We start from the raw sequence: 22616 nt of genomic DNA on the forward strand, positions 1-22616 counted from the left end.
GGTTGTGCTTTTGTCACCATTTATAAGTCTTGTATACACATAACAATATGAAGAACATGGATAGGTACAGCTGCATCCCAAATAAAGGTATTCATTAACCATTCTCAAACACGTGAGGTTAAGGTATCTATATACTACCAATATAACTGTTTCTTGGGTGTTTCCATAAAGCAGAACAGCACACACTCCATGGGTTCAAAAGTAATGGAGTCTTGCCTCATATCCTTACAAACTATATGTAGCCCAAAGCTTCAGAAAATAGCCTGTATTTGAAATTAGGGCTAGCTGAAACCAAAATAGATCATTTATTTTAATGTGAATTAAAACACGTCTTCTGCCTACCACTGCTGAACAGTGGCTGTCATATAGCCTATAGTTGAATTAGTGGAAAAGAATTCAAAGAGAGAAATAAGAGATAACAAGAGTGGTTATTCCATTACCTCAACATTTTGCTAACACCACCACAATATCTCTTCCACTAACATTCACTATTGAGTGATTTAAGCAGTATTTTGGATCACACAGAGCTTCTGCCCCTCCCAATTTTGATCTATTCCTGTTCTCTGTGTTATCACAATTCTGTTGCTTTCATACTGGAAGTAAGGACACTATAGAAGTATTATTCTTTTTCTCAGCATATTTAAAATTTACAGTTTTGCAATAGGAATGGGAGGAACCTCTTAGTCTCTTCAAAAATTCCATGCCTGCAGCTTACATTACATTACATTTCAGACTTGCTGACTCTGGTTCTAGCCTCTAACGTTGGTTAAATTGACTCTTTGTGAACAAATTAGTGAATGGAAACTCTTAACAATGCTCTTAGATTAATGCAATTCATTATTAATTATCTTGCTACTTGTAGTTACTGAAAAAGTTTATGTGAATTAATTTTATGTCATGGTTATTTTCAGCTGATATTTTAGGGTAGATAGCCCTCAGAATAGTTCTTAACTGATGCACATTTTTTTGTGCTAGCACTCTGTACGGGAAGGAATTTTATACAATACTACCAGTAATTTCCCTGACGATATTTCCAATCTGGAACTATCCAATCTATGAGCCAAAACTCTCGTTTGCTGAGCAAAGACTATGTTTTAAAGCAGATAATATTAATTTTGTATGATTTAAAAGACATAAACACCTAATGATACTTGCACAGATTATATAACGCCTTGTACCATCTAATTTTTTTCAAATAGCGTGGTATACTGAGTCATAATGTGTCTGGAAAAAAAGTCAAAACTGAATCCACTTAAGGAACTGCTCAGTTGAAGTTGGACCTGCTCTAAAGCATGCTAAATTTCATTCAATTGAAGGAACAAAATGGGATTCAGGAAAAGGAGAAGACTCGTAATACAAGTCTGGTATTTTTAAACCTAATTATGCCTGATTCAATGTGAATTATACTTAATGTAATAAAGTGACAGTCAGAAAAAAAAATGCTAATGAAGGACAGCGTGAAGAATGTACCCTTCCTCATTTATAGTCAATAGAATTAATGTTATGAAACATATAACTAATTAAAGTAGGAAATTATAATAACCTAAGGAACTGTGATCAAATGAGCGCTGCAAAAAGCAAAGAGAAGGCAGAAAATATTATTCATAGTCTTGTCTCTAAACGGTCAAATTATATTATTGACATGCTTTGGCTGACTGTAGTTAACCCAAGTATGATCATTTAATGAGCTGGTAGGATTTTGTTTGGTCTTCAGCAGCTTACAGTTGGCTCGCAGATGGCTTCAGTCTCAGTTCAGTTTAATCCAATAAACTTGCCTCACTCTGTCCTATACTCACCTATAAGAGTGCCTTTTGGGTGAAAAACAGCTGCTTCTTCCTGCTGATATTGGCATTAGGAATATAGCAACATCATTTCCTTTACTCATCATGTGTCCATGGCTCTGAAGGTCAAAACGGCTGAAACCAAGGTAAAGGGAATTGAGCTTGTATAGCACCGTATGTCACTGGATAGTATTTAGCGTATTAGATAGCTATTGAGGATCTTGAAAAAGCAGTTGCATTCATTCTTACAAAATATTCTTCAATGTTCTATTCCTAAATAATGAAATAAACAGGCACCTCTTACTATAGTGCTGGTAGTTAAATACTGCAGAATACATCTTATATAAAGGATTTCAAAATATATAACGTAGTTCCATTTAAAAGATTTAATTCTTAAAAGTGTCTAATAAAATCCTGTATTTAAGTACAACAGTTCTTGTACAACAAATTCTTTGTTTAAGTTATTTTAATATACAATAGATTACTCTGTAGTTTTTAACTCGTGTTTTTCACATTGCAATCTTAGAGGGGTTAAAAAGGGAAACAAAGGGAGAATTAATGTATTTTGAAATTTAAAAAGTATATACATTTAAATTTCAGGGGAAAGGTCAAATAAAAATGAAGTAGAATACAACTGGAAAGATTTCAAAGGTTTTTAATTTTTGTGTTGTTCTTTTACTAGCATATTCTAGGTACTGGGTTGCATGCACTTCTTTAGCTTACTTGACTAAGCAAAGTATGTTATAGCTAATACATCACTACATCCCTAAGACAGGGCCTAAGAATATTCTGGATACAAAGGGAAAAATTTTGGTCCTTTGAAGTCAATGAAAGTTTGTCACTGACTTCAAGGGAGGCTAGGAATTCACTTACTGTAATTAAAGGTCAACATGCCATCAGCTCACAGCCTTCCTTCAGGTCAGTTCTTTCCCCTCTTATCTTTTTCATTACAGTACAATCTACATCTAGAGTAGACTTAAAGGAGGGGCAGCAGATAAAGGAGAATTCCATGAAACGTGCATCTCTTTAGAAAAACTGAATGAAAATGATTCTTACCAAAAATGTGCCAAATATTAAACTTGCAATGTTTAGAGGTACACGTGGGTGTGGCGGGAGGCGGGTGGAGGAAGTGTGGCATGGCYACTAGACTTGCACATGACATTGTAGGCAATGAACATTAAAATGGCCATGGAATACAGTCTGGAAAAGAATCAATCAGATGGGTTATTTGACGAATTTTCACTTAGAATAAGACAAAAAAAGTAGAAATAGAAAACCTGTACTAACCCCTCAGACTAAGCACRTCAAAGGGGGATTAATCATTCTTCATTTTTTTATTTTGCTTTGCTTTCGTGTAGAGAAAGCAAAGCAGAATAAGAGACTGTGCTGAATATTTACTTATTGACAAATATCAATTTGTATAGCCATGATGGATTTCTCTCCTATTGCAATAGAAACCAAAGCCCCTGGCAGTTGTGGGAGATGGATACAGTGATGCACTTTTACTTTTCAGTAATCAGCAATATAAAAATTATGGAAAAGTAGTTTGCTAAATTCAGAGTGCCCATACTTCTGTAAGAGTAGGACAGTTCTGTAAATGTATTATCCATATTCAACCACTCAAAGAACAAAGGCCAGAAGTGAACATTAGCTATATTAGAGAGAAGCCTCATCCAAAGGCATCTGATCTTGCTTTGAAGAATCTGTTATTTCCAAAGGTACTCTGTTCCATTGGGAATCCTTCACTGTTAAAAATGTCCTTTACTTATCTTTTGAATTTGTCTAGCTATAACTTCCAGTCACTTACCTCTTGTGGCTTTTCTGATAGGTTAAAGAGTCCTTAAGTACCTGATATTTTCTGCCTGTGAAGGTACTTATCCACCATAATCAAATCAGTCCTCAGGGCTAAACAGATTGACCTCTTTAGATGTGTAGTGCTAGTGACAAAAGAAACTTCTAGCCAGCAACTCTCTTTTGTGGCTCTTCTTTGCACCATCTTCATTTCTTGACATACCTTAAAAAGACCCAAAATTGGATGCCACTTTATCTTCCCAGTGTTGCATTTAGAAGTAATACTTCTTATTTCTACTCATCTATTCATATTCTTCCACCTCAAAAATCAAAGCTTTAAGGGCTTATTATGTATCACAGCATTGCAAGAGCAGCTCAAGAAAATGAGCTAGCATGAGCTGTCCATCTATAGCCCCTTTCAGAGTCTCTGCATCCTTGAATAAAGGCTCTTTTTTCATTAGTGTTTGGTGGGTCAGCTTTTATCAGTATACAACAAACTAAATCAAAATGAAAATTGTATTTTAGAACTGGTTTAAGTTTTACTTTTTTTACCCCAATCTTGACTGGAAATCTAGCTTTATTTGAAAATGAGATCTTCTAAAAAAATACTGTGTATCTTTACTTTTTTTTTTATTCAGAAGCTTTGAATCATTTGTCAAGAACATTACCCAATTGTATTCTCAAAATTCCCAACCAGGGTGAGTGCACGGAACTACTCAGTAATGGATTTTGATAAGAATTCTTGAGTAATAGTAAATAAATAAAAAGATCAGATCCCTTTCAAACTTTGCAAGACAGAAATGACTTTTGAAATATTGTTTTTTTTTTATTGCCTTCCATTAGTTTTATTTTTTCTCCAAATAATTCTTCTTCCTTCTTTGTTATAAATATCCAGTTATTATTTTCCCCCACCTTGGTCCATGTAACCAACTTAACACATGTGATTCCTTTCACTCTTCTTCAGAAATCAGTYCTACCAGTTCTTACTTACTTTTTTCTTAGATGCATTCCACTTGTAAATATGTTATCACCAGTCAAAGAAACAAACACTGTCTTCTTTGATTTTGATACAATTCTTCACTGTATGCAGTCTGTAATTTCTGCATGCCATCATAATACTGTGAAAAACTGTACCTAGTTCYCTATATTCTATAACTCCTTTTATGTAAGAATGCTTTTCATAAATTTGCTTCATGAATTAGTATCTTGTTTTTGGAGTATTTCATCATCTCAGTCTTCATTTTTCCATTTTAAATCTTTTGATAAACATGGACAAGAAGTCCTATAAAGTGTCAAGACTTCAAATGCTCAATGTCAGCTCAATTCAATGGAAATTGGATGGATGTCAATGGAAATTCAGCATGGAATCTTGCAAGATGTCCACAAAAATTTGCAGGTGTAAGACCCATAATTGTAGGCAGAAGTATATTTAGTTAATAACAGAATTACAGTACTTATGCTCCCCTTAGATCAGTATTGCATTATGACATTGCTCTTAAGACAATGCAAACCTATCACAGCCACTTTCAGTCTAAATCATGTGGTGCAATTCAGCAAAATTTTAAAACAGTTAATACATGAGAAAGTTGGTTTGCAATTCTAATAATCTCTTTTCAGAGAGAAAATAAAGAACTAGAAAAAATGCAAAGAAAAGCAACAATGGCAGTCACTGGTGTGTTATGGATTTCGTATTTGGAGAGATTTAAACAGGCTAGAACTCTTATGAGAGAGGTGTTTAAGATGAACTCTCTTTTGAACATGGTCTGGAACCCAGGTCTCACCTCTTACCAGATGAGTGATCAATCCACTGAGTGAGACAATCATTCTTTTTGCCTCTCCATGATTTTTTAATAACTTCAAACAAAGTAAAACTAAATGAAGAGAACAGATGGCCATGCTTAACCTTTTTCTCCTTCTCCTTCCATGTAACTTACAGTATCTGGGACACAGAATATTTCTTTGTTAATAGATGATGTAAAATTTGAATTCTTCTGGCAGGAGAGGTTATCAAACTCAGGATACTGACATCTTGAGTGGATGCTATACAAACCCAACTAYTAGATTCTGGAGAAAACATTCTTTTTTTGCCACTTTGCTTTTACTTTGAAATGGAAGATTAGGGAGAGACATATAAAACCTGAAGCCGGATACAGAATACAGATAAATGGTTCTGCTAAAGAATTTTTGGTAACTGAGGCACTAGACTGCCTAGATCAGGAGACTGGAATGCTCATGATGATCTTACCACAAGCCATTGGGATAAYAGTATCATTTCTGCTGTGGGGAATACTGATGTTGATAACTATCCATGTTCTGTCTTTCACTTAAGAAGATCACTACAAAGAGAAATGATACTTACTACTGTTGCCTATGACACGTCTGAAAAGACAAAAATACAGTGAAAAAGGGCTTCTTACTACATTTTTAGTTTTGCTGAACCTCAGGTATACAGAATTGTGAAAAATAACTAGGAAGAAAGTACCATTGTAGTATGGTATCTTTTTTTCAGCATACCTTCATATCTTATACTAAAAGCTGCTCCAGCTAAAATGAGGACGCATAGGATCATTAAAAAATACAGTGTGAAATACAGCATGTCTTACATGCTATCAGCTTCAAGTAAAGAAACGTATGTGAAAAGAACAGCTGCACAAAATGAAAGCTTAAGAAGAATACTCAGGTAAAGAATGGAAGACTAAAGAAAAATAGTAACAGAGAAAGAGTGGAAGACTAATAGAAGATGAAGCAAAACAACAAACATACAGATGACAAGGGATGGCAAAAGATGCAGAGCTTTCCATAGGAAGRAGTATTTTGCAGTAGTTTCCCGGTCCTTAAGTGTACAGGAAGCACTCCAAGAGGAAAGCTGGACATGAGAGAATAGGATGAATTTCCCATGGTATACATACTCTAAGTAAACTAGGTAAAGTGTAACACGCAAGCCTGAGCCTAGATAGCCAAAAACTTCGTTTAACGTTTATGCTGGAATAATACCATCAACACCGCATTTCCAATAAAAACTATAATGGATTAGGTTGAAGACCTTACCAGTTGAGTCAGGTAAACACACATTCGCAGTTTTTGGCTACCTGATGACCAATCTGAAGAAATAAATTTTTTTAATTATTACATATGTTTTACATGGGCTGAGAATTCAAACAACAGTCTACTCTTAAAAAAGAAACTGAAATGCTTTCATATCAAAAAGTAAAGTACTAAGAAGTGATTTAGCCACACATCCTTCCAAAGTAAAGCTGAATGCAGTAAAAAATTAAAGATGTACAATATGAAACTGGTAGCAATTCTCTTTGCAGTCATTGTCTTTCTCATAGTCACATTCTATCTATATTCTYGCTGAGGAAAGTAAAGAGTAGAAAATACAGAATGCAGGCAATAAGCAAAGAAGAGCATGAGGCAATAAAGAATGAAGCAGGCATTAAAAATAGCAATAACAGACACAGAGACAAAAGAAATTAAGAAAGAGGAAAGGAAAAAATAGGGTATGATAGAGTACTATCTAGAGTGAGAAAATAAGACAATACAGAGTCTACAGAAAAGAAAAAAATACTGGTTTTGCTAACCTTTCTACCAGACTTTAGTAAGCATATTTGACTTTATGTTCTTGTTTAAGTAAGCACACAATACACCAAAGCAGCTGCTCCAATCTGATGTATAGAGATCCCAGGTACTGATGTCACATGTTTGCTTAAAAAAATAAGTAAAAGTCCAAATTGGTATCTTGAATGTTATTATGTCATCACAGAAAAAACAGAAATTAAAGTATTAGGCATAAACAAGATTCTACTATTATTATCAGAACATATTAACCTTCAATATATAATTTTACTTTATACCTGTAGGAATTAATACATGTCTTAAGGGCCTGCATAATTCAGGAAGCTACCTTAAATAATCAGAGATGTGGGAATCATGGTTCACTTAAAAAGATCTCAAGGCATTTTATAAACATTATCATGTTAAGTCTCTGTGCATTGTTTCTAAACCATCAGTTTAGAAATTAAGACATTGAAATAGAATGAAAGAAATAATGATACCAAGATAGCTTTGGAAATGTAACTTCTTAGTATAATTCTCTATATTATGTATCTTTTTTCTAAGAAAACATCCAGTCTTTGATCATTAGCCAGTTGTTGCTCTCTGAAACTCATATTTTACATATTTTATACATATTTTATTTTTTCAATTTAGAGTTGGAATTTATTTAGAATAAATTAACAAACAATTAAACTTTAAAAAATATTTAACAGTCCCCATTACTCGCTTAAGAAGTTGCCTGTATCTTTCCCTTTGAAAGTAAGCACTAGGGTCACATGTTTTCTAAAACCTGGGAAATTTAATTACTGTTTGCAATTTTTACATTTTATTTGTATATAATTTCAACATAATTACAGGTTGGGCATTTCTCTAAAGTTAATAGTGAGGCTTAGTTAAGCATCTGGACAATCTTAAACTCCCAAGTCCTACAACTGCGAAGAATGGGGCTTCTCATTGCTCACTCAGAAGCCATACACATTCAATAGCTAAGTAATGAGTGTACAACAGAAACAAAGAACTGCGTATTATATCCCACATTAGGAGCTGAAACGTGCTTTAAACAACTTCTGTGTAATCAGCAACAGCAAAAATTCCATCTAAATACATTTTTTTAAATGCTTTTTCAAATTATGATACGATAGAAATCTGGTATTATTTTCTGACTATTATTTACCTAACCCAAATACGGCACTAGGTTTAACTCTGCTTTTCCCTTTTATAGGTAGTGCTGGTGAACCTGTTGATATGCATGGTAGTTTTCTATGCTGTGTACTATGTAATCCTATCTGTCTGCTTCGCAGCATTCAAGTAAGATTTCTTTGCTTCAGTCTAATATGATTGCATGATAGAACTGGATAGATAAAATAGATAAAATATTGATTCTGCAGCCCAATAGAGAAGGCATCCAGACTGGAARCATCCTGTTTCAGTTATTCTATGAGCATTTTCAAACTCCGTTCAATTGTTGCCACTGAATCTTCATTTAAATGCACAAACTAGCAAACAGCTACTGAAAATTAATATAAAATGCTGATTCTACTATGCTTCCTTGCACTTACACCACTTGAATAAAGGAACGTGAGAGAAAAGATGATGTGAAAAAAGAAAAGATTTTATAGTCAATAAAAAAGACAAATTATCTTCCCTTAGGAACTTACTAATTAGCATGTATAGTGCCAGATATATCTTAAATAAAAGTGGCGATGATAGACACTATGTGCAAGGGCAAGACCATGACATATAACGAAATGCAGAAAGCTTGTAAAAGCCCAGGATACTCCATTTTAAATCTTATTTTAAAACACATGTGATGTGTCATGTAACTACTAAGACCTGACTGAAAATTTTTGGCTAAACTTATTCATTTTATTTCCACAGGATCAAAATGTTAGATGGTTTGGCACCTTTTGATTTTAAGACAAATCCCTCATGGATTAACCCATACTATTTAGGTAATTTGTTTCTCTGATTCTATTTAAGTTTGTTTATCTGGATGTAAACTTGCATTCCTCATGGATAGTATTTTAAAGCCTTTTCAGTAATGCTAATGTTTTCAGTATTTTAACTGTACTGTATTTAAATGTTAATTCATATTCCCCATATTTCTCATTAAGGTATTGCTACTTACCATTCTAGTGATTCTCAGGCATTTYCTTGAGTTGTTCTTTTAATCTTGCATCATTTTGAAGAAAATGTGCTGCTCTAYAAGGATGCTTCATTTTCATTATAAAACAATTATCTATTCTCTGTAAAGTTCCTCCACAAAGTTGTAAAACTTAAATTCATATCGTAGAAAATTTCTCATGATCCATGTTGGGTCCAGAATCTTATGTGATGTTATAAATAGTAGATCCATATTCCACTAATAAAAATTTTGCTTGGCAATGCCTGAATATACTCAGCATTAAAATGTCAGGGTTTGATAGTAGTTCTAATACAAATCCTGCATTTTTGAATGAAGACTTTAAAACATACTTGCTTTTCAAAACTGTCATCTCCAGAAAATTACATGCATAAGTGAAGCTTTATCAGATTTGTAATCTATTTCACAAAAGCAAATCACGTCATCTGGAATTAAAAATGCTCAAAAGTAATTATCTAGAACAACAGGTTAAAAAGGAGAACAAAAATGCATGAATACTTTTAGAGTTCCAGTGCTGCTTTCAGACGAAAAAAGAACATTTCAGTTGTAGTAATGGAAAAAAAATTAAATCGTATTCTATTAGAACTATTTTTTAGGGCCATAATGTAATTACTGTATCTCAAAATGACTTTTTTTCAAAACTATATCTGATGGTTTGATGTAGCATGCTTACAAGGTGTTGAAAACAGTAACTAGATCATGCATCTGGTTAGTACTGCATCCTTCTCTCTGTCCACCTGATGAGATAATGTGAAATACCAAAACATAATAGGAACCGTTTAAAGTCAATGGACGCTAAAATATAAGTAAGCTCTCTATATGATGTTGCAAATAAGAATTAGCTTACTCAGGGTCTCACTCATGCCTGTGAAAAACAGAATTATGATTTTCAAAGATAACTCAAAAATAAAAATAGAAGTCTCAGGTCAGAAATGAGGTATTGTTACTGGCCAAATTTTGTAGAAAAGTCTGCAGAACATCTGTCTGCGCTAAGCATATTCACTAAATTATAAAATCATTGGGAAAATTTAAAGGGATACTACCATCATGAAATCTAGTAAATGAAAAAAAATTAAATGCATTGTCAAGCACTACATTTTTTAAAGTGCCTTCTAATTTCCTAACCTCCTGTGGTTTTACAGATATATGCTTCTTATTTTTTACTTTTTTTTAAACTGCTGGTGAGAGCTCCACAAAAAGAACAGTAGGAACTAACCAACTGACTCTATAAAGAAAATAACTTTGAAAKGCATAATCTGCTGCCAAATGTATAAATTAAATACAGTGAAAAAATAATAATGTTCTCTCTACTCTCAGCTGAAGGAATCTTTGGTATTATGCTACTGCAACAGTAGAAAAATAAACAATCCAGTGTGYGACTTTTATATGCCTTTATTTTTTTAAAAAAGAACAAAATGTATTTATATTGAAAATTCTATGAATTATAAAGGCACAATTACAGTCTGTTATATAAGCTGTTGATCACAAGAATTCAGGACTATAGATAGAATGAACCTTAYGTGTCTTTCATTCAGTCCCCTGCTATCTCATATAGTCACATAGTATAAAGCTTTTGACCAAATAATGAAATTTTTCCCTAAAATAGTGTTTGATTCCATTATCCATACCAGCAAGGAAACAAAATGAAAGCTAAGCACCAGACTTTGACAGCACTGTCAAAGAACACACATAAATTACCCCGATGATGTTCTTCCTCCTTCCCAGTTTAGCTCCTCTGTGCCTTTCTAGACTGTTTTCACTACGGAGGCATGGCTTGGCAGTGCCATAACTTTTCCAGAATTATGCCCAGTATCAGTGGGAAGCTGTCATTGCAGGCTGACGGCATACTATGGCTTATTATGTTCCAGAGAAGGTGCAGTAGAGGGAACAGAAATGGACTCTTTCATCACTGCGAGAAGGAACTTGGTTGACCAGAKACTTTATACTTAGCCATAGTCTCTTTTGGCAGTGTAATTTAGGTATTATCCCTTTTCAGGTAATCCTCATTCATGGATTAACATAACACAGAGATGGTGGCTAAATGTCAGGCACAAGATAGTGACAGTATGGTAGCTGGGCCAGCTATGCTAAGAGTGCTGAGAAAAGCCAGACTTCTGTTTTTTTACCACATTAACATGAGATCCATAAGGATGATGTAAGCTCACCTTGTAGGTTCTCTGTTCCATTTCCCCATGTACGTCCTTCCTGCCCTCACATCGTTTCCTCATCCCTTTCTCCTTCCAGAATATGCACATACATATACACATACATACATACATATACATATGTATGATGCAATTAAAGGGGTTGGGATGTACTTTCTGGACATAAYCCCTTAACCACACAATGATGTTTTGGAAAAGAAAAATTGATGTAGGTCAATATCAATCATACTATTTAATGTCATATGCAAAGAGTATGGACAGTCTCTTACATAAAATTTCCATACCATTTCTCCCCTAGGCTATATGTACAGCATTGGTCATCACTCTGTTAATCCTCAGGTTTTTGCACAAAATATGAAATATTTTAAAGCTATAAACAAATCAGGACACAACTCAAGCAGATTTTTGCAGTAAAATTAGAAACTAGCTTTATAATGAAAACATTAGTGTAATATTTGATCTTGTCAAAAATAATCTACTTTACCTCAGGAGATTTTAACTTCCTATTGCCATTACTTCTGAATATGAGAATGAGCATCATGAAATTGTGCTTACTATGAATATGCTATTTTGATTTACAGTTCTTCTGATATCATTGGAAATAACTTTCTTCATTTGTGGTCTGCTGTTTGCCCTGATTGTGGAAGAATGGGTTTGGGATTATGCTGTAACAGTTACTATTATTCATATCATCGTAACTTCAATTGGTAAGTAGGAYTACTACTACATATATGCACAATACCGTAAATTGAAGAGACTTATTACTGGACTAATCTTACCATTTTTCTCAAATAAACTTAATATATCTCAAATTTTCATCCATTTGAATCAYGTACTTGTTTAAACTCTGCCATGTGAAACATTACTCTGTTGTAGCATTAACAAAATAAAATTTTCTTTTAAAAACTTAAGAATTTTAGTTTGTAAGGAGACAGTTAATGTCTAAAAGATCAAGCCTAGATATAACTTCAACATCTCAGGCATGTTCTTCTCTAAAACAAGAAATTAATAGTTGTCCATGTCCTGACACTTTAACGCCCACTCATAATACCTCAGCTGTAGTTTGGAGTATGAGACTTGCTTCAGCAAACCTAATTCAAAACCTAATTCAAACTGTTTAAGTTAGATCACTCCAACTAGTGAGGAAAAAGCATTTTACCTATTGAAGTACTTTTTTTTTTTCCTGAAACTCTTCCCCTTTGCCCAAAAGAAAAAAAAATATTTGGCTGCTGTAAACCAAGGCTCCTCATCAGTTTTTGCCAGCACCTGGTAACCTTCCCCCTCCTCTCATGCTGTTTAACAGAATGCTGCTGTGGCTGATCAGGAAATATATTTTAACCCTATCCCTGCCAGAGCTGTGTGAGGATCTTCTCTCCTATAACAGTATAACATTAGTATTGTTACTCTAGAGTTCAGGAAGAGCAAAGATTTCAAATTAGGGCTATCGCCTCCACTACATAATAATTCACCTTTCTTTTTTAATGCTTTATCCATTTCTGTTTTAGCAGTTTAGGTAGAAAGGGATTCCCCAGTTCCCATGAGAAGTTATGCTAGAGACTGTAAAGATTAGTTTATCTTAAAAGATTAAGCACACTTCCTTAGGACCTAAATAGCACAAGCTCAGGACCTAAATAGGAGTTTGTAATTTCAGTTAAGCTAAAGCACATAATTTATAAAGTATAACTAACTAGATATTTTACAATATAATGTAATATGTCTTCCTTCTTAATGTTTAAAAACGTAACAGTTCTTTCCCTCTCCTTCCAGTTGCATCTGAATTCCCTCTGATGTTACACTGGTGGCTGGCATTAGGTATAATTAAATTCCTTAAAATTTAATTTGTTAGACTGTATGTATAAAATTAGTCTCTAGTCTCAATACTTGAGAATTGCCAGTATTAAAGAAGAAATATATGCTTTTGAGTTATTCTTCTTTTAAGGGGACAGGCCAGTAATTCAGGGGTAACATCTGATGTGCCTTAATCAGTCTTCTATTTTAGGACCAGAACATGCTCAATTTACTTACGTTAATTTTGCTAATAAAAAGCAGATTTGCCTATGCAGTTGAAATAAGCCACATTTAAGTCCTGCCTAATCAAACCACCCATCTCACCTAATTCAGGTATCAAAAAGACACTTGTCCAAACCAGTCATTCTCGGTACCCTTAATAATCAATGGAGAAAAATAGGCACCTTCAGAGGCAATTTGTGTCAATAYTACATGCAGCCATCTCTGATTTAAGTGAACGGCAAATCTTTACTTTTGAATGTTTAATTTTCTGTAAAATTAAAAGTATGTCCCTCTGCTGGAATATATTATCTTGGGAAATAGTTAAGGGAGAAAATGGTGTCATTCTTTCTTTTATGGTGGATAATAAKGATTGCCAGCTGTAGTAAACTCCTAAACGATGGAGACAGGCAAATAAATTCCCTGTCCTGAGACTAGTTTTGCATGAATTGGAACCTGTACTTTTATGGCTGGCTAAAGGCTGGGGCAAAAAGTATAAGGAAACAGGCTACTTTTAAAAAATCAAAGACAAAAAGAAGTACTGCTTAGAGTTTCATAGAAAAGAACAAATACTGCTTAAATCCCTGTAACATTTGTATTCTACTACATAACTTAATGCAGAACAATCATGTATTTCCTTTCAGGATCTGGCCTAATTTCAATGATTTGTGGAGGACAGATTTTGGCATACTGTTTGTTCAAAGACAACTTCATTTACCCAGTTCTGGATGATTTTTGAAAAAGCACAATTTGAACTTGCATTAAATCATTTCTGTGATTTAATTAACAATGTAATTAAAACAAAGCAAGACTCTGTCTAACTATAAGGCTAATATTTAGCTTACTGGACCTTTTTTATTTTTACATTTGTTTATAAAATCAGTGTAATCACTTTTAGCTTTTTGTATGCATATTTCCATTAAGCAAATGACTACATACACTGTCTGTTTCTTAAAAACAAGCAAGCCATAAGGACAAGAGCAATGATGCAGCACTCTTGCAAAAACCTAAAAGGAAGAGAAAAAACAGGTTTGAAGTTAGKGATTTCAGATTGCTTTTTATCTATTGTACTTTATGAACTTCTGACTGTAACTTAAGCTGGAATCCGGCCTCTCATAAGGGCTGCAAAAAGAAACTTTAAAGTCACCCAGCTGGCATAAATCACTGTAGCTTTATAGCAGTTTTTACTAGCAACCCCCAGGAAAGAAGACTCCTTGAATCCTTGAATAGCTCTGTAYGTCTGTCCATCTCAAAGCTCTCAGTGCAAAAGATGCCTAAGTCAAGAGTGGGCAGACTAACAATCAGCAGTGTTCGGTTGATTCCCCTAGCTTCCAGGGATGCTACAGACAAGTTTTTGCTACAATAGCTTCAGGCTATTCTAACTTTCATTAATGATCCATTTATGATCTGACTGTGCCAGAACGAGGAAATGCAAATGTTGCCTACAGACACTTTTTCACATATTCCTTTCTTTCTCCTCCAGCTGCATATGGTGAATCACAAAGAGCTAGTCTATAGATTGTGGTAATTACACACACACACGCATGTGCACACGTGCACACACACAATAGTGACACAGTAGTAACTTTTTATCTATTTAACTATAATGAATCGCCGAATTGCTAGAAGGCAATTTCATTTTAAATATAATGCTAGCGATTGGATTTTAACTGCAGTTTGCATGAAGACTGGATTCATGCTTGCACAGTAGTGCTAAACATTGAATTTGCCTTATTCTTACTTGACAGATAATGCCTCTAAAGAATCTGTCTCCTATTGATCTAATCAAAGACTTTAAAATTAATTGCAACTTTTTATAATTTCATGCAATTTCAATATTTAAAATACACAATGAGAAGCACATTTATGAAGACTCCTTAAAGTATGAATTTGTCTTTCATGAAAGTTAGATAAGTAATTTTAGAGACAAATCGGGCATGTAAATCAACAACATTGARTAGACTGAAACTTTAAGTTCAGTAAAAGCAAATAAAGTATAACATGTTGTCTACTGAAGTCAACAGAGGCAATTCTGCAGAATCAATTAACTGACCAACAATGGTCATTGAATTGAACCATGGTTTAGTTTGCTGGATTTGTATCTCCATAAATATTAGTGTGCAAATAATTGACTCATACTATGTATTTGAAAGATGTCCGCATATTTCTTCTAGATTTGTTTCAGTTCAGAACTATGTGTTTCAGTTCAGAAAAATGGATGGGAAATAAATACTGTTTAATGTTAATTCATTTATCTGTATTAGTCCATATATAACTTGTGTGTGGGTAGTGTGCCATGTGGCACAGAACATTAGTGGATTAGATACAAAGTTAATCCATAGGTGGAACAAGTTTCTATTTTTAAACTGGCAGGCTTTTACACAAAGGGTGTTAGCCTAGCTGCAGCTTGCAATCGTTCTGTTGTCCAGTCCTGACATTTTAAACTTTTGTTTTTTATTTAAAATCTTAAATCAGCAGGAAGAAATACTTTAAAACTCATATGAAGTGTATTTTATCCCCAGGATTTCTCTAAAGCATGTACAACTAGGCCAGTGCTAGAAAAATGATCACAGTAAGAACTCTGTGGAGAATTAAAAACATTAGTCTTTCTGATAAAAAGTCATTAGATTTTTAATGCAAACTTTCAGATATGGAATGATGTGACAATTTCAGTATATTTCTGTTTCTTCATCTTTTTCTTTACTTTTATGTTGAGCATCAATGATAGATATTAAAAATAATGTTTGAAGTGTGGCCAAATCTCATATTATTCAAATACATTTCTATCACCTAAGCAATTTAAGACATATCTGTGTGGGCATTACTTGGTTAGAAGGCCTAAGAGGTAATATGTAGTACTGACTGATTTCTACATAATACACCCAAACGGTACTTTTCAACATGATAAACCTGCCTATTTCTGGAACAATAAARAAGTGATCCACTTGAGCAAGTTGGATGTGATCAATTGATAACAGTCAAGACACAGGCAGGAAAGAAGAGCTGCTGGAGGCAAAGAAGAACATTCTGTATGTTTCACAACAGAATTGCCAAAGTCTACAAGAAAAAAAAAACACTACTGAATATAAAAAACAAATGGGTAAAGTAACAGCTGGGACATAAAAGTAACAAGTCTGTTTGAAAAAAAAGGAACAGTGAAAGCAGGAAAAGAGAAGACAGGAACAGACAAGACCAGTGAAAGAAGAAAAAAATCTGCAGACTGAATCTGTCACACTGGAGATACACAACTTGAGTGCAAGTTATGCATCATGATCTATTTTTCTTGGTCCTGCTGTGTTTTTATCTAAGCCCACACATGTATACAAGATTCAAGGAAAGGTGATCTCTGTAATTTGCAACTTTATGCTTGCAGTCTCAGACCCAGAGCTTTGAGAATTCTTTGTTTTCTGACTCAAGCAGGTATAGGAATACTGTCCAGCTGAATTGGTATGGGTTCAGCGGGTTCATTATCTAGTCCCTTTTGACACAGTTTAGCATTCATGAGTTTGCACAGGTCATAAAAGGCCTGGAAAAATTTTATTATAGGCAGAAGGAAAATTTATCCACTTCAGCTCTGACAGGCAGAACTTGCAGGGAGGAAAGTTAGAAGTTGCAAACATTAGGTATAGAATGAATGGAAAAATACACAAATGCCATACAATAACAATACCATATTTAGAGTAATTTCAAACCTTTTTTTCCAGAGACCTGCATTCCCTTTCATCATATCCAACCATTTACTGGSACACATTAATTCTCAATTCAGCCCTCTCTCTAAATGGCTCTGTGTTCATTCATCTTCCAAATGGTGTAGTGTGTCTTACTTGCAACACAGAATGTGAGTGAAATACACTTTTTGGAAACTCTAAGCATAGATTCCTGTATTAGCAGCACTGTCTTCAATGTAATGTCAAAGTGCAAATCACTTCAGAAAGTTGTTCTGGGACCAACAAACTGACTCAACCATGTAAAGAACCAGCCAAATATCAAATAATGCAGTACAGACAATGTAATTAAGTATTTAAGTTTATATTTTCAGGAAAATTCCAACTAAAATTATCATTTTCTAGTGAAGTAAAGAACCGGTTATTCAGACTTAAGCCATCATTTGTCCACCTTTTAAAAACCAACATTTCTATCTCCAATATTTAAGACTTTAGCTTTGTATCCAAATTTAAAAAAGCAAGCAAAACAAAAAGCTATAGTACTTGTTATTTCTGTGCTCCTAAAAATACCAAAAACTGCTGCACCAATAAATATGAAAAACAACCTGAATAATAATAAATAAACAGCCATGAGCARATGAGTCACCTGAGTTTGCCGTCCTCTAAATTGGATATTCATGCACAGAATTCCTATGGTCCAGACTCTTGTCTGGAAATACCCATTCCTGATCAGGTAAGCTTTGTTAAACAGAGGAAAGACACAAATGCCCTACACATTCTTCATTCCACATTCTGGTATGTATGCTGTCACACCATAAATTTAGGTCCTTGTTAATCTCCACAGGTATTTAAAGAGTTATTTAAATATTTTGTATCTTCCAAATGTGACTTACTTAGAATATTTCTTGGCTTAAGATCCCATGTAATGATCCATCTGCTCAGTAATGGCTAATACTCTAATCTCCCCTTTTTGTGAGCTAATCGCAACCCCAGACAGCATACACTCTTTCATTAGATGTCAGAGAGGATAAAGGTCTTAGCAATGACTTCAAAMTTTGATGATGTAATTAATACCTTTATTACTGGCTTTAAACCTTTTAGTGCTAGGCTATGATTTTAAGACACAGCCCTCTATCCCAAATTCTCCTCTGCTCAGGAAAAAGAATATAGATCCCCTTAGAATGGTGAATCCCTCTTTAGACACACGTGGATAATTATGCTTGTGCTGTAGCCCTGTAGGGCAGGCAGGCTCTGTGACTGACTTAAACCCTACTCCATCAATTCTCCAATTCAGAGGGCCAAATAAGTACCTTGCTTCCTCCTCGTACTCTTGGGTTTCCTCCATCTTTCCCATGTAAGCCAGGATGTCATGCAGCTGTAGCTGGCATTGACATGGACTAGGGATCTGGGAATCAATAGTAGAAACCAAACACTGAACAATCTGAACCTGAGGAAAGCCCTGGCCCCAACCTTTTAAGGTTATCTGCTTCTAGAAAACAGTTGCAATCAAATACAAGCACACTGATGGAAACTGCACCCTGTGAGAAATATGCAGAGGTACTTTCAGTCTCTTGCTGCCACTCTCCTAAGTCAAAGATATTCAAAGCCTAGCCTTCATTGTTCCATGTTTTTCAATGAAAATAAATCCTAATGTGAGACATCTGCTGTTGTTTTTCAAAATGGTTTGCAAACATAGGTCCATTCCCGCATCCCATAGCAAAGCTCCCATTATCTCTATTGGAGGAATATGGTATCCAAGGCCCGTTCAGATGCACCCAGATCCTCTTTCTGAGCTAACCTGTCACCAGTTTTTCAGCAGCAGAAGGAGAATTGTTTAAATAAAATATGAGGATGGAAWAATGCTCAAATACATAGAGATTTATCACTTTTCTAGCAGTCTTTGGACACCTTTGCACTTCAATAAAATTTACATCAGCAGTTCTGAAAATACATAGAAAAAGTATGATTCGCTTTGCTTTGGAAACTTTGAGTGGGGATGGGGAGCTAAACAAAGATGTACCTTTAAGATGGATGAGTAAGATTGATGTGTTTGATATCTCACATTGTTGTAAATGCAAAAATTGTAAATATCAGTTAAATTAAAAATGCAAATTCAAATGGAAATCACACTTGTATTAATTTGCATTTGGCATTTAAAATTAGGCTGGATTCTAAGGAGTTTTTTTAACGCCACTTCAGTGTAACTTGTAGTGAATACAGGGGAGTATTCCTTAGTATATTCCTTAGTACAGTCTCAAGAGATGGAATGGTAGCCAACAAGTGGCAAAGGCAGATGGAAGAACGTGTTCAAAAATGTACCTGTTTCATTATCCAGGAAGAACGAAAAAGTGTTTGTAGGATACAAACCAATTCACTTAGGTGGGAGCTATCTTCCTCTCTGATGGAAGATGCTGTGTTGGTAGCCAGGTCCTGGGGAAAAACAAAACAAAACAAAACAGTAAATCATTCACACAGAAAAATTAGCTTTAAGGCAGCCAAAATGAACCGTGAACACAGTTAAATGAGTTTTGCTTGAAAAAACAAAAAAGGTCAGGAGTTTTAATTGACTGTTCAGTTCAGTTACGTTACATTTCAGTTATCTAGGTTAGACTCACAAGGGTATCAACATGAAGAGGATGAGAGGGTTGTAACGATAATGGTTGCATTCAGATTTAAAGAAATGAACTCTCTAGATCTAATTCATTAGTCAAATATTTGGTGTGCCCCATTTTCCAAAAGGTTTTTAAGTATGTAGTCATTAACCTTGATTTAGAAATACAGCTTATTTCCTAAACATTTTCCAGGGAAACATTTAAGGAAAAATTAAAGCTGCAATTGAAAACCAACTACTGTTTTCTATCATGAGGAAATGCAACAATACAACGTCTTCAGGTTTTGAGCAAATAAAATCAGTTTTGATTAAAAACAGCAAGTTGGATGAAACTTAAATTTTCTCCTAAAAATCTGCTTAGATAAGAAAGTATTTTAATTAAAAAATATYTTTTCCCCAAACAATGATGTTTCATACCTTATATTGTTGTACATATTTTTAGAATATGTTATGCATCGCTAGATAACATTTGCAAAATGTTCCAGTTGCCGAGGTAACTATGTTATTTTAATGATCAGCAAAGAAGATCATTATGTAAAACATTATGTTAATTTCTAAAACAGAAAACTGATGTCTTGCTGTTACCTTGAAGCTGCACTTTTTTTAATGCAAAGTACCTTTTTCTATGAAAATAAATGTTATGGGTAAGCATTAGAGAGTCCTTTTCACATTGATTCTGGTTAGCTTCGGAGGTAAATAAGACAAAAATAACAACCAACAAAGAAATGACAGACTAGCACATTTCAAACAAATGGCAGTTTGTATAGAAACAGTATAGGAAATATATTGTTCCACTTATTCTTATCGAAAACACATACACAGTTGGTGAGAATATTAGAAAGGCACATATCTTTAGAATAACAATTTCATTTTAAAATATGAAATATATTATTGCTTAATGAAGGAAAGCAAATTATAAAACACATTTAACATACGATTGAATATGTATAAATATTGTCCATGGTACCAAGCAATGTATGAACAGATTAAAAAGCCTGCCATTTAACGTTTTCATTGCTACTAGATTATATATCTCTTGCCGTGAGTACAAATGACAAAGATTCATGAGTTGATTGCAATCATAATTGTTTTTTCTGCGATTGCAGTGAGAAACTTGCTAATATTATTCGTATGGCATGTTTCTGTTCTCAAATCTGCTTTCTCCATCAAAAAATCTGTATATTTTAAAAATATCAARATTAAAATCACACTGAAATGCTAGAGCTCATAATGCCAACTGTTGCTACAGAACACAAACCTCTAAATGTACATTGTTTCAAGCTACTGAATGCAACTCAGTGTGTCACAGGAATCTTCTTTTGCCTGTTCTCTAGAGTTCTGTCTGCAGACTGTGTTAAATTATGAACACTTAATTCTCTAGCTGGAAMTGGATTCTTTTATGTATTAGAACATGATATGCTCAAGATATCTGATAGCTCATATATTCTCCCAACACTTAATCACATGATCCATTTCAGAGACACTGAACTCTTCGACAATACTACAAGGATATTTTGATGAGGAATAAATTTATACGGACTGTACCTCTTCACTCCACAGAGCCTATCTGAATCTTTTCCTGAGGCTACCCTGTGCAAACAAATCTGTGACTTCAAAAGACAGTAGTTCATTCTCAAATTCTTTAGCAATAATTACACCAATTGCACTGATCTTCTATTTTAACTACGCTACTCCTGACTTTAGTGATAGTTTGCTGATTTGTATATCATCGCTGGGAAAACTGAATGCTGAAAATGTAAGAATGTGAAAACATACAATTATATTTAATTAATTAAATACTGTTTTTTTTAAAAAAAAAAGAACATACAATGATACAGCTGGGAATAAGCCATCCATTAACTAGCAGTATTAAGAATTAATTTCTCCTTTTCAGAAGCTTTTTCCTCAATTGTCTTCTATGTGTGACCAAGTACCTTATTCTGAAAAGATTTGCTTTTATCATTAGCATGGTGAAAATAGTTGGCTAAATTTTCAGTTCTTAGAATGAGTAAAAACTCTGATGGGTAGCTTTCTGCCAGAAAAAACTGATTGTACRAAACCTAAATGTTTCTAGGAAAAACATTTATTTTGTTGAGATTTTTTGACAGAACATTCTCAAAACAGATATGTTATCCTGTCAATTATGAATTACACCAAAATATAATTAAAAAAAAAAAGGTCAAACAATGGAATGAAACAATGGAATGGAATGGAAAAAGGACCAAATTGTACCAAAAGAAAACATTTTGGTAAGTACATTTAGAAATTGTAAAACAGATTTTCCAGATTTTTGTTTCATGCAATCTTTAAATTTTTTCAGAGGAAAAAAAAAAACAAATCCAAAAATTTTGAGTAAGTCAAATCAACTTTTAGTCTAAGAAGACAATTCATATGTTCTTTGTATTAGGAACAAGTACTTTGATTTATAACAATAGATTTGTTAAATGACAGCTATTTCATAATTTTTAAAGATTTTAGAACAAATTTGTTATGTCAATAAATAGCAACCCAGACTAGCAAGTAAAGACTAGCTAGTGAAAAATGGCAAATTTTAAGAATACAAAGATGAAAAGGAAGATTGCTGAGCAGAAAAAACAAGACCTTGTTAGATCTGTTATTTTATACCTGCTAGAGGAGAAACTCTCCACCTTTGCTCCACAGATGGCCAAGAATTGTTTAGAGCAGTTTAGAGCAGCAAAGAGCATGAGAACAAATGAAGTTAGCATAATGAAGGGCCTGTATTTTCTCATAGAGGGAGAAATACACGAAGTATAGGAAGAATTATAGAGAGTAAAATGTGACTTTAATGAAAATAAGCTTGAGTATCTGGGATATAAAACAGACAGGATGGGCCAAAAATATTATAAACAACAATAACCATTAAAAAAACTACCATAA

At 34.0% G+C, this 22616-nt stretch overlaps 1 protein-coding gene across 1 annotated transcript; it reads left to right on the plus strand.

Annotated features, from left to right (window-relative positions):
- The first annotated feature begins 1894 nt into the window (after nt 1-1894).
- Nucleotides 1895-14181, plus strand: TMEM244 (transmembrane protein 244). The gene is made up of 6 exons (XM_085313964.1): nt 1895-1927; nt 8350-8435; nt 9006-9079; nt 12017-12142; nt 13203-13247; nt 14087-14181. Exons 1-6 carry the CDS (start codon nt 1895-1897, stop codon nt 14179-14181), a joined length of 459 nt encoding a protein of 152 aa, XP_085170090.1.
- Nucleotides 14182-22616: the final 8435 nt, after the last annotated feature.

The sequence above is a fragment of the Rhea americana genome, unplaced genomic scaffold (genome assembly GCF_003343005.1).
Source record: "Rhea americana isolate MKP2758 unplaced genomic scaffold, rheAme1 scaffold_110, whole genome shotgun sequence".
Classification (NCBI taxonomy): Eukaryota; Metazoa; Chordata; class Aves; order Rheiformes; family Rheidae; genus Rhea; species Rhea americana.